At 45.8% G+C, this 12,655-nt stretch overlaps 1 protein-coding gene across 2 annotated transcripts in view; it reads left to right on the top strand.

Moving 5' to 3' along the window:
- LRP4 (LDL receptor related protein 4) overlaps positions 1 to 12,655 on the top strand; it is a 61,259-nt gene that overhangs the window by 41,405 nt on the left and 7,199 nt on the right. For both annotated transcript variants that reach the window (XM_066251439.1, XM_066251438.1), the window contains 10 exons: positions 5 to 308; positions 1,342 to 1,560; positions 1,735 to 1,869; positions 2,713 to 2,821; positions 4,325 to 4,469; positions 4,710 to 4,823; positions 5,212 to 5,347; positions 8,968 to 9,035; positions 9,603 to 9,690; positions 11,104 to 11,245. In XM_066251439.1, coding sequence (XP_066107536.1) covers positions 5 to 308; positions 1,342 to 1,560; positions 1,735 to 1,869; positions 2,713 to 2,821; positions 4,325 to 4,469; positions 4,710 to 4,823; positions 5,212 to 5,347; positions 8,968 to 9,035; positions 9,603 to 9,690; positions 11,104 to 11,245 — 1,460 coding nt within the window. The remainder of the gene's footprint in view (positions 1 to 4; positions 309 to 1,341; positions 1,561 to 1,734; positions 1,870 to 2,712; positions 2,822 to 4,324; positions 4,470 to 4,709; positions 4,824 to 5,211; positions 5,348 to 8,967; positions 9,036 to 9,602; positions 9,691 to 11,103; positions 11,246 to 12,655) is intronic.

Genomic DNA, 12,655 nt, shown 5'->3' with positions numbered 1-12,655 from the left:
CCAGGTTTTAACAAGTGTGGCTCGAGGAATGGTGGCTGCTCCCACCTCTGTTTGCCTCGGCCCTCTGGCTTCTCCTGTGCCTGCCCCACTGGCATCCAGCTGAAGGGGGACGGAAAGACCTGTGATCCCTCTCCGGAGACCTACCTGCTCTTCTCCAGCCGCGGCTCCATCCGCCGCATCTCCCTGGACACCAGCGACCACACAGATGTGCACGTCCCTGTTCCCGAACTCAACAATGTCATTTCCCTAGACTATGACAGTGTGGATGGAAAGGTCTATTACACAGATGTGTTCCTGGATGTTATCAGGTATGAGTGTCCTCGAAACCTCTGGAGGCCATAGACCTGCTGCTTCCAGTCCCTGGTGGGTGAGGTTATGGTCCATGCTGACCTCCAAATGAACTCAGCGATTTGACAACTCGGACAGGGAGTTCTGACTCTGACTTGTTCAGACACTTGTAGTGTTACTACTTACAACAGAGTTTCAAACTTTGGGTTTTTGTTTTGTTTATTTAAAGATTAATAAAAAGCCCAGTATGTAAAACAAACAGAAAAATCAGATAATGTCAGGCTGGGGACCTGGAGCCTTCTTCCCCTACAACTGGGCCTTGGAATTGCTCTAAGGATCTAAGACTTGTTGAAGGATCGGCCGTGTAGCTAAACCATGTGTTTGTAGTACTGTAATACAGGAGCCCTGGATAAATGCCAAGGCTTGTGCTTGTTCACATGGCTGTTTATTGCTTTGTTTTTATATTTTTTGTTTTAGTTTTATTTTGTTTTTTTGCCCCAACACAGCTGAGGAGTGTGATGCCCTGCCACCAGGAAGAGGGGCTCACCACAGCAGGGATTCCCATGTGCAGGAACAAGGGCATCCCCCTTTGTTCTCCCTGGAAAATGTCATGCTGGGGCAGATGGCCAGATGTTTAGAGAAGTCCCCCATGTCTTTGGGATATGCCCCCCCATCCTGAAGTTGATTTCTCTGCTGTAGGACTTCTGTAGAAATGCACATTTAGGTTTTGACAAATTGGCCTTTTTTATAATGACCCCCGAGCAATCCTTGTCTCTTCCCTAAGTATTTGGGGAATTATTAACCCTTCTTCTGGCAAGACATGGACCTAAATGCCCATTAGTTACAGCCAGAAACACTCTGTCCTCCTAAGAATCTATTTATTCTGCAAATGTCTTGTTCTCGATACTGAGGAATGTACTTATAGATACTTGGTCTCTGCCCCTATGGAACTTACAGTATAGTGGGGATACAATTGTAGGAACATGGGTTGAAGGGGTTTCGGTCTATTGCTGGTCAACCTGTTTAGTCATCCGACCCTGGTCCTCCCCAAAGGCGAGCAGATCTGAATGGCAGCAACATGGAGACTGTGATCGGGCATGGGCTGAAGACCACCGATGGGCTGGCAGTGGACTGGGTGGCCAGGAATTTATATTGGACAGATACAGGCCGAAATACCATCGAAGCGTCCAGGTTAGATGGTTCCTGCCGCAAAGTGCTGGTCAACAACAGCCTGGATGAGCCTCGGGCCATTGCCGTTTTCCCCAGGAAGGGGTGAGTTGGTGGCCAGCAGGAAAAAAGACCCAGGGAAGCAGGAAGGGCCTGGTGGAGAGGCCCCTGCAGGATGCCTATCTATTAATTAATGGTATCGGTGTGTCCCTTGTATTCTCTAAAGCTCTGGGTGCCATCTTCCTGTGCCTCGATGATGATGTCACTGTTGTGTCTCAGGTACCTCTTCTGGACAGACTGGGGCCACATTGCCAAGATTGAGCGGGCGAACCTGGACGGCTCTGAGAGGAAGGTCCTCATCAATACAGACCTGGGTTGGCCCAATGGCCTTACCCTGGACTATGATACCCGCAGGTGGGAATCCTGCCCTAAAGAGTCTCCTGGATATATAGGGGTGGGCAGAGAAGAGGATGTAGTAGTTGAGATTGAAGTAGTGAAAACGAACAAAGAAAAGAAAACCCAGAAAGCTGTTTGTAGGTGGGGAAGAGAAAGCAGTGGGAAGGCTGAGCAAAGATCCTCTTAGAGCAGGGGTTGCTGAAGCCAGCCCTCAGCCCTGAGCCCTCAGGTGGGCTTTGTTTGTCCGGTTCACACGGCTTTAATCTGAATGACTTTAGCAGAGCATGTCCTCTGGCCAGACCACAGGTTCTATTGCCCCATCCACTTAAGGGCTGATTCTTCAGACATGGGAATTTGCAACTCCTGGTCTAGATTAAAAAAATGCTAAAGGTCAGGAGAAGAGGGTGAATGGAGCTCGGAAGTGGTCAGTTCCCCTTTCTGCCCTCAGAAGAAGGGAAAGGAGTTAGAGTCATCCAGGGAGTTGGAATGGAGATCAGGAAAGGCCTCCTCCTTTAACCTCGGGACGTTCCTGTAGACCGAGTCTCTTCTTGAAGAATGTTCATGGGAGTTGGGCTTAGATTCTTGGGTAGGAGTCAAAGGGGGATCCGGGTGCTGAAGATGAGACTGAGTGGTGGCTCCTCTGAGGTCATTAGAGGGTCAGAACAGCCCTGGCCTCCCCACGAACGAGTCACCATCTTCCCCTCTTCAGCTTTGGGACTCAGTGAGCTCTCATCAAGGGTGCCTCTGGACTGCTCACGGCTCTTGCCAGCTCAGCTCAGAAAGGGACAGACAGCTCCTTAGGGGGCGGGCTGGGCTCCCTGGTAAGGATTTTGAGCAGCCACCATCTGCTTTCCTTCCCAGGATCTACTGGGTAGATGCACACCTGGACCGGATTGAGAGCGCTGACTTCAACGGGAAGCTGCGGCAGGTCTTGGTCAGCCACGTGTCCCACCCTTTTGCGCTCACTCAGGTACTAGCTCAGGAAAGGTAACTAAACCTCCTTAACGAGGGGGGGTTTCCTCGGGGTTCTAAGTCGGCAGCCTCAGCCCTAGATGCTATCAAACAGGTGTGCTATGGAAGCTCGTTTTAGGGGTGTTTTCCTGTACACTGAGTCCTCGCCACCTGTGCCCTTCTAGGCTTGCCCCACCACTCCCAGGTTCCGGCGTTCAATGGAGTGGCTCTTAAGCAGGGTATACAGAATCAGCTGTGGAGATTGTTAAACCACATATTCCTGGGTAGAAAGAATCTGCTTTATGAAGACTTGGCCCAGGAATCTGCATTTTTTAAAATTCCCCAGTTCATTCTAATGCTGTGGTCCCAACATCTGAGCTCGGGCAGCCCACTTAGGGACAGTAAGGTAGTGTAGTCGAGAGCCAGAGTTTGGAGGCAGCTAGCCTCTGTCTGTGGGTTCAAGATCTGTCTGTGTCATCAAGTAATCATGCAACTTTGAACAAGATACTGAAATTCTCTAGGCTTCACTTACCTATATGTATAATAGTTTGATAAATTAGTTTACTAATAGTATCCTCCATAAATATTCACAGAGTATTAGCACAGTCTCTGGCACTCAATGCTTATTATTTCTAATAATTTAATTATCACCGGCTGTCAGTAATGTGAGTTCTAACCCTGTAAAATAATTCAGGTAAGGAAAAAAGGAGATGTATGGAGCCTGGGACCAAAGCAAGAATTCCCAATCACTTTAAAAATCTTTGTCCCTTTTTGACAAACCTCCACTTATCTGTGTTCTGCATTACTTCCCACCAGCCAGTAAGATTTTGTCTGGCTTTACTTAATGGTAGGCTTTCTTTTTTTCCATATTTCAAATGTAAAACTACAGGATAATATTGAATGTGGTTTTTCAATCTACAAGTTTCCCATGGGGGTTTCTGATGTATACCCCAAGAACAGGAGGGGAGCCCACGTTGTTATCCCTCCCTACCCCTGCTTGAGACTCTCAGGGTCACTGCATTAGAAGGCAGCTGCCCACGGAATGAACCAGAGGATTTGCCAGGGCTCTGAGTGAAGGGCCCAGAAGAGCAGGGGCCTTAGAAGGACTCTCTGATTTATTCCTATATGCTAGGTATAGGAACCACTTACTTGTTGAGCAAGAGATGAGTATTAATAAGTTTTAGGTGTTGGAAACTAAGAGACAAATGAAACACTTCTTGTCCTTGAAGAACTTGACCTGGCAAGACAGACAGATATGTAAACAAATGACCATCGTGTGTCAACGCTCACTTGTAGAAGTGAGGACAAGGCACAGACAGCAGGGAGGGGAGAACGGTAGATGCTGTGTAGACGGGGGGAGATTTCCTGGACCGTGTCATATCTGGAGATGCCCAGGAGCTGACCTGGTAGATTAGAGATGAGGACATTTCAGCAAAAGGAAGGCACATGCTGAGGCATGGAGGCTGGACTGGGGTCTGACAGGAATAATATTTCCTCTTTTTGGGGTTTCCCGATTGAGTAGCAGGACAGGTGGATCTACTGGACAGACTGGCAGACCAAGTCAATCCAGCGTGTTGACAAGTACTCAGGCCGGAACAAGGAGACGGTGTTGGCGAATGTGGAAGGACTCATGGATATCATTGTGGTTTCCCCTCAGCGGCAGACAGGTGGGCTCCTGGGTCCTGAGACTGCTTCCTTACCATCGCTGAGGTGGCAGTCACCCCAAGGACTGTTCATGACCGAGGCAGTTAGTGCCACAGCAGTTCACGTTTTAAGCTCTTAGACCTTCCTAAGCGCTTCCTGTCCCTGGGAATGAGGTAACCCTGGAGTCCCTCCTTTTTGAGAAGTGTCAAAGCTGGGAGACTTAATTTTTTACCAGGCCAGACATTCTTCTGCTTTGCCCCTAGGGACCAATGCCTGTGGTGTGAACAACGGAGGCTGCACTCACCTCTGCTTTGCCAGAGCCTCAGACTTTGCGTGTGCCTGTCCTGATGAGCCCGACGGCCGGCCCTGCTCCCTTGGTGAGCTGGACTAAAGAGCCCCCTGAAGGAGCAGAGCCTTGGAAAGTCAGGGGATCAGCAGCCTCAGCTTTGTCCTTCCGGGTGGGATTCGCCCTCAGAGGGTCTCTGAGAGGCGTGACTGGGAATAACAAATTTGGCCTCTGGCATTTCCTGGAATGGAGTCGGCTTGTGCAGGACTCTCCCTTCTTGGCCTTTGTGGTCCAGCTAGCCCGCCTGAAGCTGTTAATATTGCAAATCAAATCCTTTTTTAGTGACAGTATTGAGAAGGGCCTCTGAGGCTGCCTAAGATCAGGGCAGCTAAAAGATTGCTTTGTATGTACATATTCTTGGACCATATGTAGAGATTTGGGGCTTCGATAACCTATTCTAGGCCTCTTTTTCTCTCCAGTACCTGGCGTGGTGCCCCCAGTTCCCAGGGCTACCAGCATGAGTGAAAGAAACCCAGTGCTAACCAACACACTACCTACTACTTTGCGTTCTTCTACTACTCGGACCCGCACATCTCTAGAGGAGGTGGAAGGAAAGTAAGTAGGTTCACAGAGCTTGAGGGCCCTTTGATTTTAATCACTATCTCCTGCAAGAAGAAAACTATAGTCCCAGCTTGCTTCTGGCAGAAGGGAGGTAGGTCACTTCATTAGCCACCAGTCCCTGCTATTCAGGACAGGAGGTGATACTTAGATTTATAGATGGTTGCAAGTGATTTGAAAGCAAGAAGCTTTAGAGCATCTTTATAGAGAAATCACTCAGTCTCCTTTCTTTCTGTGATATTTGCTCTCACATCACAGGTTTAGTATATGGTCTGGTCCTACAGTTTACTTGGAAATCACCTAGTCATAGTGGTCTCTATGGGGGGTCTCTAAACTGTGGGTTTATGATTTGTAACATGCCCAGGGATGTTATGGCCTTAGCTTATAATGCCTATAACATTCAAACACCTGTGCATGCATGTGCATATACATGCACACACACCATTATTGAGTAAGCATAATCATGTACAGGTCTCAAGTGAAGTATAAAATATTGTATTTCATTAAATTGAAGGTGCTATCAATTTAAGATGCATTCTGATTTGAGAAATTAAAAAAAATGACCAACGGCAACTGTGAGATGCCATTGATTATAAAATACCAGAATATTGAAAAATATACACATCTTAAAATTGATGAAATATGTTACATTCAATTTAGAGAATCTGGCCCTGGCTGGTGGCTCAGTGGATAGAGTGTTGGCCTGGGGTATGCCCCAGGTTCAATTCCCTGTCAGGGCACACAAGAGAAGTGACCATCTGCTTCTCTCCCCCTTTTCTCCCTCTTTCCCTCCTGCAGCCAGTGGCTCCATTGGTCCATGTGTGTCAGCCTCAGATGCTAAAAATAGCTCGGTTGATTTCAGCATTGGCCCAGAGGAGGGTTGCTGGGTTGATCTGGTTGGGGCACATGTGAGAGGGAGTCTGTCTCACTGTCTTCCCACCTCTCACACATATACAAAAAAATTAGAGAAATTATTTTTTATTTATATTTTTTCAATTTAGAGAAAAAAATCTGGAAATACAAATAGAAATAAAGAAGATATAAATTCCCATATGTAATCACTGTTAATATTTTTAAATTTGTTATGTGTATATATTATAAAATTATTATAAATTTAGTTAGCAGCCATGTCCAACATAGTTACAATTTTTTTTTCTTAGGCAAACTTTTTGATCTACTCTCTTCCCAACTTTCAAATATGCAGTACAGTAGTATGAACTATAGTCAGCATGCTGTCTATTACATCCCCAGGAGTTATTTATCTTAAACTGGAAGCTTGTTCCTTTTGACCACCTTTACTCATTTTGTTTCCCCCCACCTCCAGTGATCACCAATCTGTACTCTGGATCTATAAGTTCAATTGTTGTTCTTTTTTGGATTCCACATATAAGTGATATCATACAGTATTTGTCTTTCTCTGTGCGACTTATTTTTACTTAACCTAATGCTCTCAAGTTCCATCCCTGTTGTTACAAATGGCAGGATTTATATTTTTTATGGCTGAATAATGTTGTGTGTGTGTGTAAAGTCACATTTTCTTTTTCTTTTCCTTTTTTTTTTTGTATTTTTCTGAAGTTGGAAACAGGGAGGCAGTCAGACAGACTCCTGCATGCGCCCGACCGGGATCCACCCGGCACGCCCACCAGGGGGCGATGCTCTGCCCATCTGGGGCGTTGCTCTGCCGCAATCAGAGCCATTCTAGTGCCTGAGGCAGAGGCCACAGAGCCATCCTCAGTGCCTGGGCCAACTTTGCTCGAATGGAGCCTTGGCTGTGGGAGGGGAAGAGAGAGACAGAGAGGAAGGAGAGTGGGAGGGGTGGAGAAGCAGATGGGCGCTTCTCCTCTGTGCCCTGGCCAGGAATCGAACCCAGGACTCCTGCACGCCAGGCTGATGCTCTACCACTGAGCTAACTGGCCAGGGCAAGTCACATTTTCTTTATCCACTTATTTGTTGATAGACACTTAGGTTGTTTCTATGTCTTGGCTGTTGTAAATAATGCTGCATTGAAGATGGGGTTGCACTTACCTTTTCCAGGTAGTGATTTCATCTCCTACCCTTACTGTTTTAATGTCTTTCCAACATATTTCTATTAGAAGAGTTTTTTAAACTATAATATTTTGATCTCTTTATTTTTATATCAACTCTAGCTCAAAAAATAATTAACACTTGATTTCAGTTCTGAAAACAAATATAACAATCTCAAATAAGAACTCTAGATTCATATCCCTAAAACTGTAAGATTTGCCCATGATCAAATTCATTCTGTGTGTCCCATTTTCTTTTTTTTTTTTAAAGACTTTATTTATTAATGGATTTTACAGAGAAAGGGCAGGAGAATGAGAAGTATCAACTCACGGTTGCATCACTTGAGTTGTTCACTAATTGCTTGTCACATGTGCCTTGACCAGGCAAGCCCAGGGTTTCGCACCAGTGAGCTCAGTATTCCAGGTCAGCGCTTTATCCACTGCGCCACCACAGGCCAGGCCATTTTCTATTTTTTGAAGTGTTTATAATAACCTGACCACTGATGGTGCAGTGGATAGAGCATCGGACTGGGACACAGAGGACCCAGGTTCAAGACCCCGAGGTCGCCAGCTTGAACATGGGCTCATCTGGTTTGAGCAAAGCTCACCAGCTTGAGCCCAAGGTCGCTGGCTCGAGCAAGCGGTCACTCACTCTGCTGTAGCCCTTTGGTCAAGGCACATATGAGAAAGCAATCAATGAACAACTAAGGTGCCACAACGAAGAATTAATGCTTCTCATCTCTCTCCCTTCCTGTCTGTCTATCCCTATCTGTCCCTCTCTCTGACTCTCTGTCTCTGTCACACACACAAAAAAGTATTTATATAGTAAAGCAAACAAGCAGATATAAACATGTACTTTGCTCCCTAATTTTTATATACTGTCAATTGTTATTAACCTCTGATTTTCTTTGGGCTTATTGAGAATAATTTTTAACCCTACTCAGGTATTTTCTTATTATCAGTTCTATTTGAAGATTCAGTGTGTCTTGGTTTTAAATGGTCTTGAAGGACCTTTTCTCTAGGCTTTTAGGAGATGCCTGTAATTTCCTGCTCATAATGGGCACAAGGAAGTTTCCTTGGTAGCATTTCAAGTTAGTTATCTGAGCCCTGCCTCCGGCTGTCTTGCATGTTCCCTTGTGAAAGAATGACAGGGGGAACCCAGTTTATTTATTTATTTTTTATTTTTTATGTCTATTTAGACCTTGCAATAATCTTCATCTAATCAGTTTTGCATGGCTGGTAACTTGTTTCAACTCATCCTGGTAGTTTAATAAAGCCTGCTATTGATGTCCTTAGTGTTCTTTCAGCAGGCTTCCAGCTCGTTCTCAAACCTGCTTCTCTTTTTTAAAGGAATCCTTTTAAAAGAGTACACATTTTTAGACACATTTAAACATGGTATAGCACCTTGAAGTCAGTGACTCACATGGATTTCTCTGTATTTCCTGGTCCTGCCCTCTCCATACTTCTGATCTCTCCCATCTGTCTCTCATATCTGAAAAGCCCACTCACCACAGGACCCCCCCATCTCTGGAGGAAGTCAGGATCTTTATCAAACACTAGTCGTCTTCATATGCAGTTTTCTGTGCTCCACAGATGTTCTGAAAAGGATGCCCAGCTGGGCCTCTGTGCACATTCCAATGAGGCCGTACCTGCTGCTCCAGGTAAGCTCTGAGTGCCCGACTGTTTCGAAGAAGATGATGTAAGGAATATAAGTCTCCGCTGACATCTTCTAGAACCTTCACAGGGACTCTTTGGTGTGGACGAGCCCTTTTCTTAGACTAAATCCATAGAAGGAATAATTGTAATAGCCACCACTTACGGCGTGCTTCCCACATGCCAGGCATTTGTTAAGCCATATGTATGTGTGTAAATGCATGTATACGTATATGTATTTGTAAATATACATGTTTAACCTCCCCAGCCCTGTGAGCAATTTAGCAATTACATTGAACTGATGAGAAAACGCAAGCTTAGACCTGAAGCATCTTGCTCTACATTAATTACACAGCCAGTAAGTGGTGGAGTCAGGATTAGAGATCCTGCTGAGTGAGAGGTTTATTCTCAGCCATCTACCTCATGGCCTCTCCTCTGAGAAGGAGGCCCCTAGCCATCCTCAGGTGGTGTGGGATCTAACACCTACAAAAGGAGCCCTTCATTTTCCCACCCCTCGTACCACAACTGAAGGATTGTCAGTGGTCTCCGCCTACTTGTCCCTTTGTTCTTCCTAGGGGAAGGACTTCATGTCAGCTATGTCATCGGTGGGCTCCTCAGTATTCTGCTGATTCTGGTGGTGATCGCAGCTTTGATGCTGTACAGGTAACCTCAGCCTCTCTGCAGGGGCCACATGTTTGTTGGTCCTCATTAGCACCTCTGGGATCTCCCAAAGCTCTATGCTAAGTTGACCTGACCAGCCTCATTTCAAGGTTGGGTCCCTGGTCCCAGCAGCAGAAGGGAAAGGCAGAAATCTGAATCCTTCCTCTTCTTCTTCTGCAGTCACAGCCCAAGCCCTCATTCCATGACCACAGCAATCCTTGAGATTTTCTTTATAAACTAGGATGCTGAGGACACAGCAGGTGTTACCCAAGGTCACACAGGAAGAGGCAAAGCTGGGACTGACTGCAGCATCTGCTTTTCCATGACCCCACACTACTTCAAACCATAGAAGTAGGAAATGATTTTCTCTTCATACAAGCACAACCCTTTACTACAATATTGGTTGAAATATCATTGCTCAGTAGGGATCTTCCTGGGAAGGTGTGCCATCATCAATTTATAATCTTTTTATGACCATACATACGCACATATATATATATATTTCCGCCATGTTTTTAATACAGCTAGCAGCAAATATTTCAGGATTTTGCTGCTGCTGCCGCCCCTGCTGACAACAACAATAACAGTTGCCATTTAATGTACATGTATCAATGCCACGACAACCTTGTAATACAGGTATTACCATTCTTCACTTAACAGATGAGGGTCTGAGGTTCAGAAAGTTTAGACTGTGTCCCACTAGTAAGATTTCAGCTACTAGGTAACAGAGATGGGTTGAAACAACTTGACTCTGAAGCTCAGTGTGTTAGTTATCTACTGCTGTATAACAAATCACCCCCCAACTTAGCAACTTAAAACGATGACCATTTCTTATCTCAGTTTCTGTGGGTCAGAAGTCTGGATGCAGCTTGGCTGGGTGTCTCTGCTCTAAGGTCTCTTATGGGGCTGCAGTCCAGGGATTAGCCAGGGTTGCGGTCTTTTCTTAGCTCATGACTGGGGAAGGATCCCCTTTGAAAAGCGTTCATGTCGTTGTCGGCGGGACTTAGTCCTTCACAGGCTGTTAGACTGAGGGCCTCAGCTCATTGATGGTGGAGACTCCCTCATCAGTCTCTTGCCTTATGGTCCTTTTCAGAGGACAACTTACCGTATGGCAGCTTGCTTCCCCCACAACAAGAGTAAGAGAGAGTGAAAAAAAAAATGAGGACAATGGAAGATGCAAGCCATAAATTTCCTTGTAACCTAATCTAGTATCCATCACTTTTGCATTATCTGTTCATCAGAAGTGAGTCACCAAATTCAGCCCACACTCAAGGGGCAGGGATTCAGAAGGTATGAGTACCAGGAGGCGGGAATCACTGGGTCATCTTTGAGGCTGCCTACCACACTCAGGGTACAGCTTCCCTGGATAGCACCTTCAGAAAGATCTGAACTAATTCATCACCTTTCCTCCTAAAGACACAAAAAGTCCAAGTTAACTGATCCTGGAATGGGGAACCTAACCTACAGCAACCCCTCCTACCGAACTTCCACTCAGGAGGTGAAAATTGACGCACTCCCGAAACCTGCCATGTACAACCAACTGTGCTATAAGAAAGAGGTAAACACGAAAACTTAGATTGAAGGGGTGTCTCTTTTTGGGGGGGGAGGATTATTCTCCAATTGCCTGAATAAATCAGTAAGGGATGCTGGGTAGACCTTTCTACCACTTTGGAAGTTATAGTGAGCAGAAGAACTGAATGTGATTTGGGTTTCTAGAATCTAGAATCATAGATCTGTTGGGTTTCTAGGTGTAGAATCTCTGAAGGACCCTGGTGAGAGCCAAGGTAGAAAGCAGATCCCAGGGGGTCTGGAAGCAGATGAGTGTGCACAGGAGATGTTTTGCCAGGTTTATAGCTTCCTTCCCTCCTGGAGCTGCCACTCCCCTGAAATGAGGCTGTGCCCCCCAGAAATAACCTCAGAACTCCTAGACAATACCCACAAAAACCCAAGAGTTGCTGGACTCTTCCTTTTCTAACCTCTAATCCAAGCTGTGGGCACCTGTGGCTGGGAATGGCTGGTGTTTTGCTATTCTTCCCCACAGTCTTAAGGGATTTCTCTAGAATTCTGAAGGTTTATATTCTTTTGTTCTTTTAACTCCCTTGTCATTCCAGTGAAAAATTTGCTGGATGTTTAAGCATGGACAATAGTTCCATTTCTACAAGGGAACTATAGCCTGGGGTTTCAGATTTATCTAGTCAGATATGATGCTTATTTTTCCTTAACTCCTGTACCCCAACATCAAAAGTTATCCCTATGAGACCTTAATCAATCTACTCTTCTTGCCTGCCCAGCAGTCATTACCCGTCCTCACAGCTGTAGGGCTCCCGTGCATAACAAATATGCTTTACATAATAATCAGGTACTTTCTGAATCCAAGAATTCCCGTTTTTTTTTAAAAAAGCTTCCACCAAAAGCCTGCAGGACAGCCTGCAGTTTTAGGGACAGAAGATCCTGTCTCAATGGATGTCTTTGGGAGAAAGGCCCTTAAAAATTCTTGGGCTCCTGGAGTGTCTGATACCCCAGAGAAGAGCCCCAATAAGGGCCAGGGGTTAGAAATTAAAACCATGTGACCTCTTTCTTCTGTTGTATGCTTTTCCCTCAGCAGCTTTTTCATCCCTCTGATAGTCTCTCACCCTTTCTCTTCTGATTTCCTCTTGATTTCAGGTACCTGTGTGTTTGCAGAGGGAGTGGTGTCCCCCCACATTGCTAGTGCCATGTCCCCCTCCTCTCCCTGACTTACCCAGTGTGTCTCTGTGACAAAGACTTTGGCGGCCTGCATCTTATCCAACACTAATTTCAGCTTGGAGGGTGTGTTGGGCGACTGGGCACCCGTGTGTGCATGCATGTGTGCTTGCGTGCTATGTCTCTCTCTGCTTCGCCCAGGGAGTTGCCACTCCCAGAGGGCAGGGATCGTTTTATATTGTGCAGTCATCCAAGTATCCTGCTTAATGTAAGAGCTCAATAAATA

This window comes from Saccopteryx bilineata, chromosome 1 (genome assembly GCF_036850765.1).
Source record: "Saccopteryx bilineata isolate mSacBil1 chromosome 1, mSacBil1_pri_phased_curated, whole genome shotgun sequence".
NCBI classification, from domain to species: domain Eukaryota; kingdom Metazoa; phylum Chordata; class Mammalia; order Chiroptera; family Emballonuridae; genus Saccopteryx; species Saccopteryx bilineata.
This window is presented reverse-complemented; position numbering and strand designations above follow the sequence as displayed.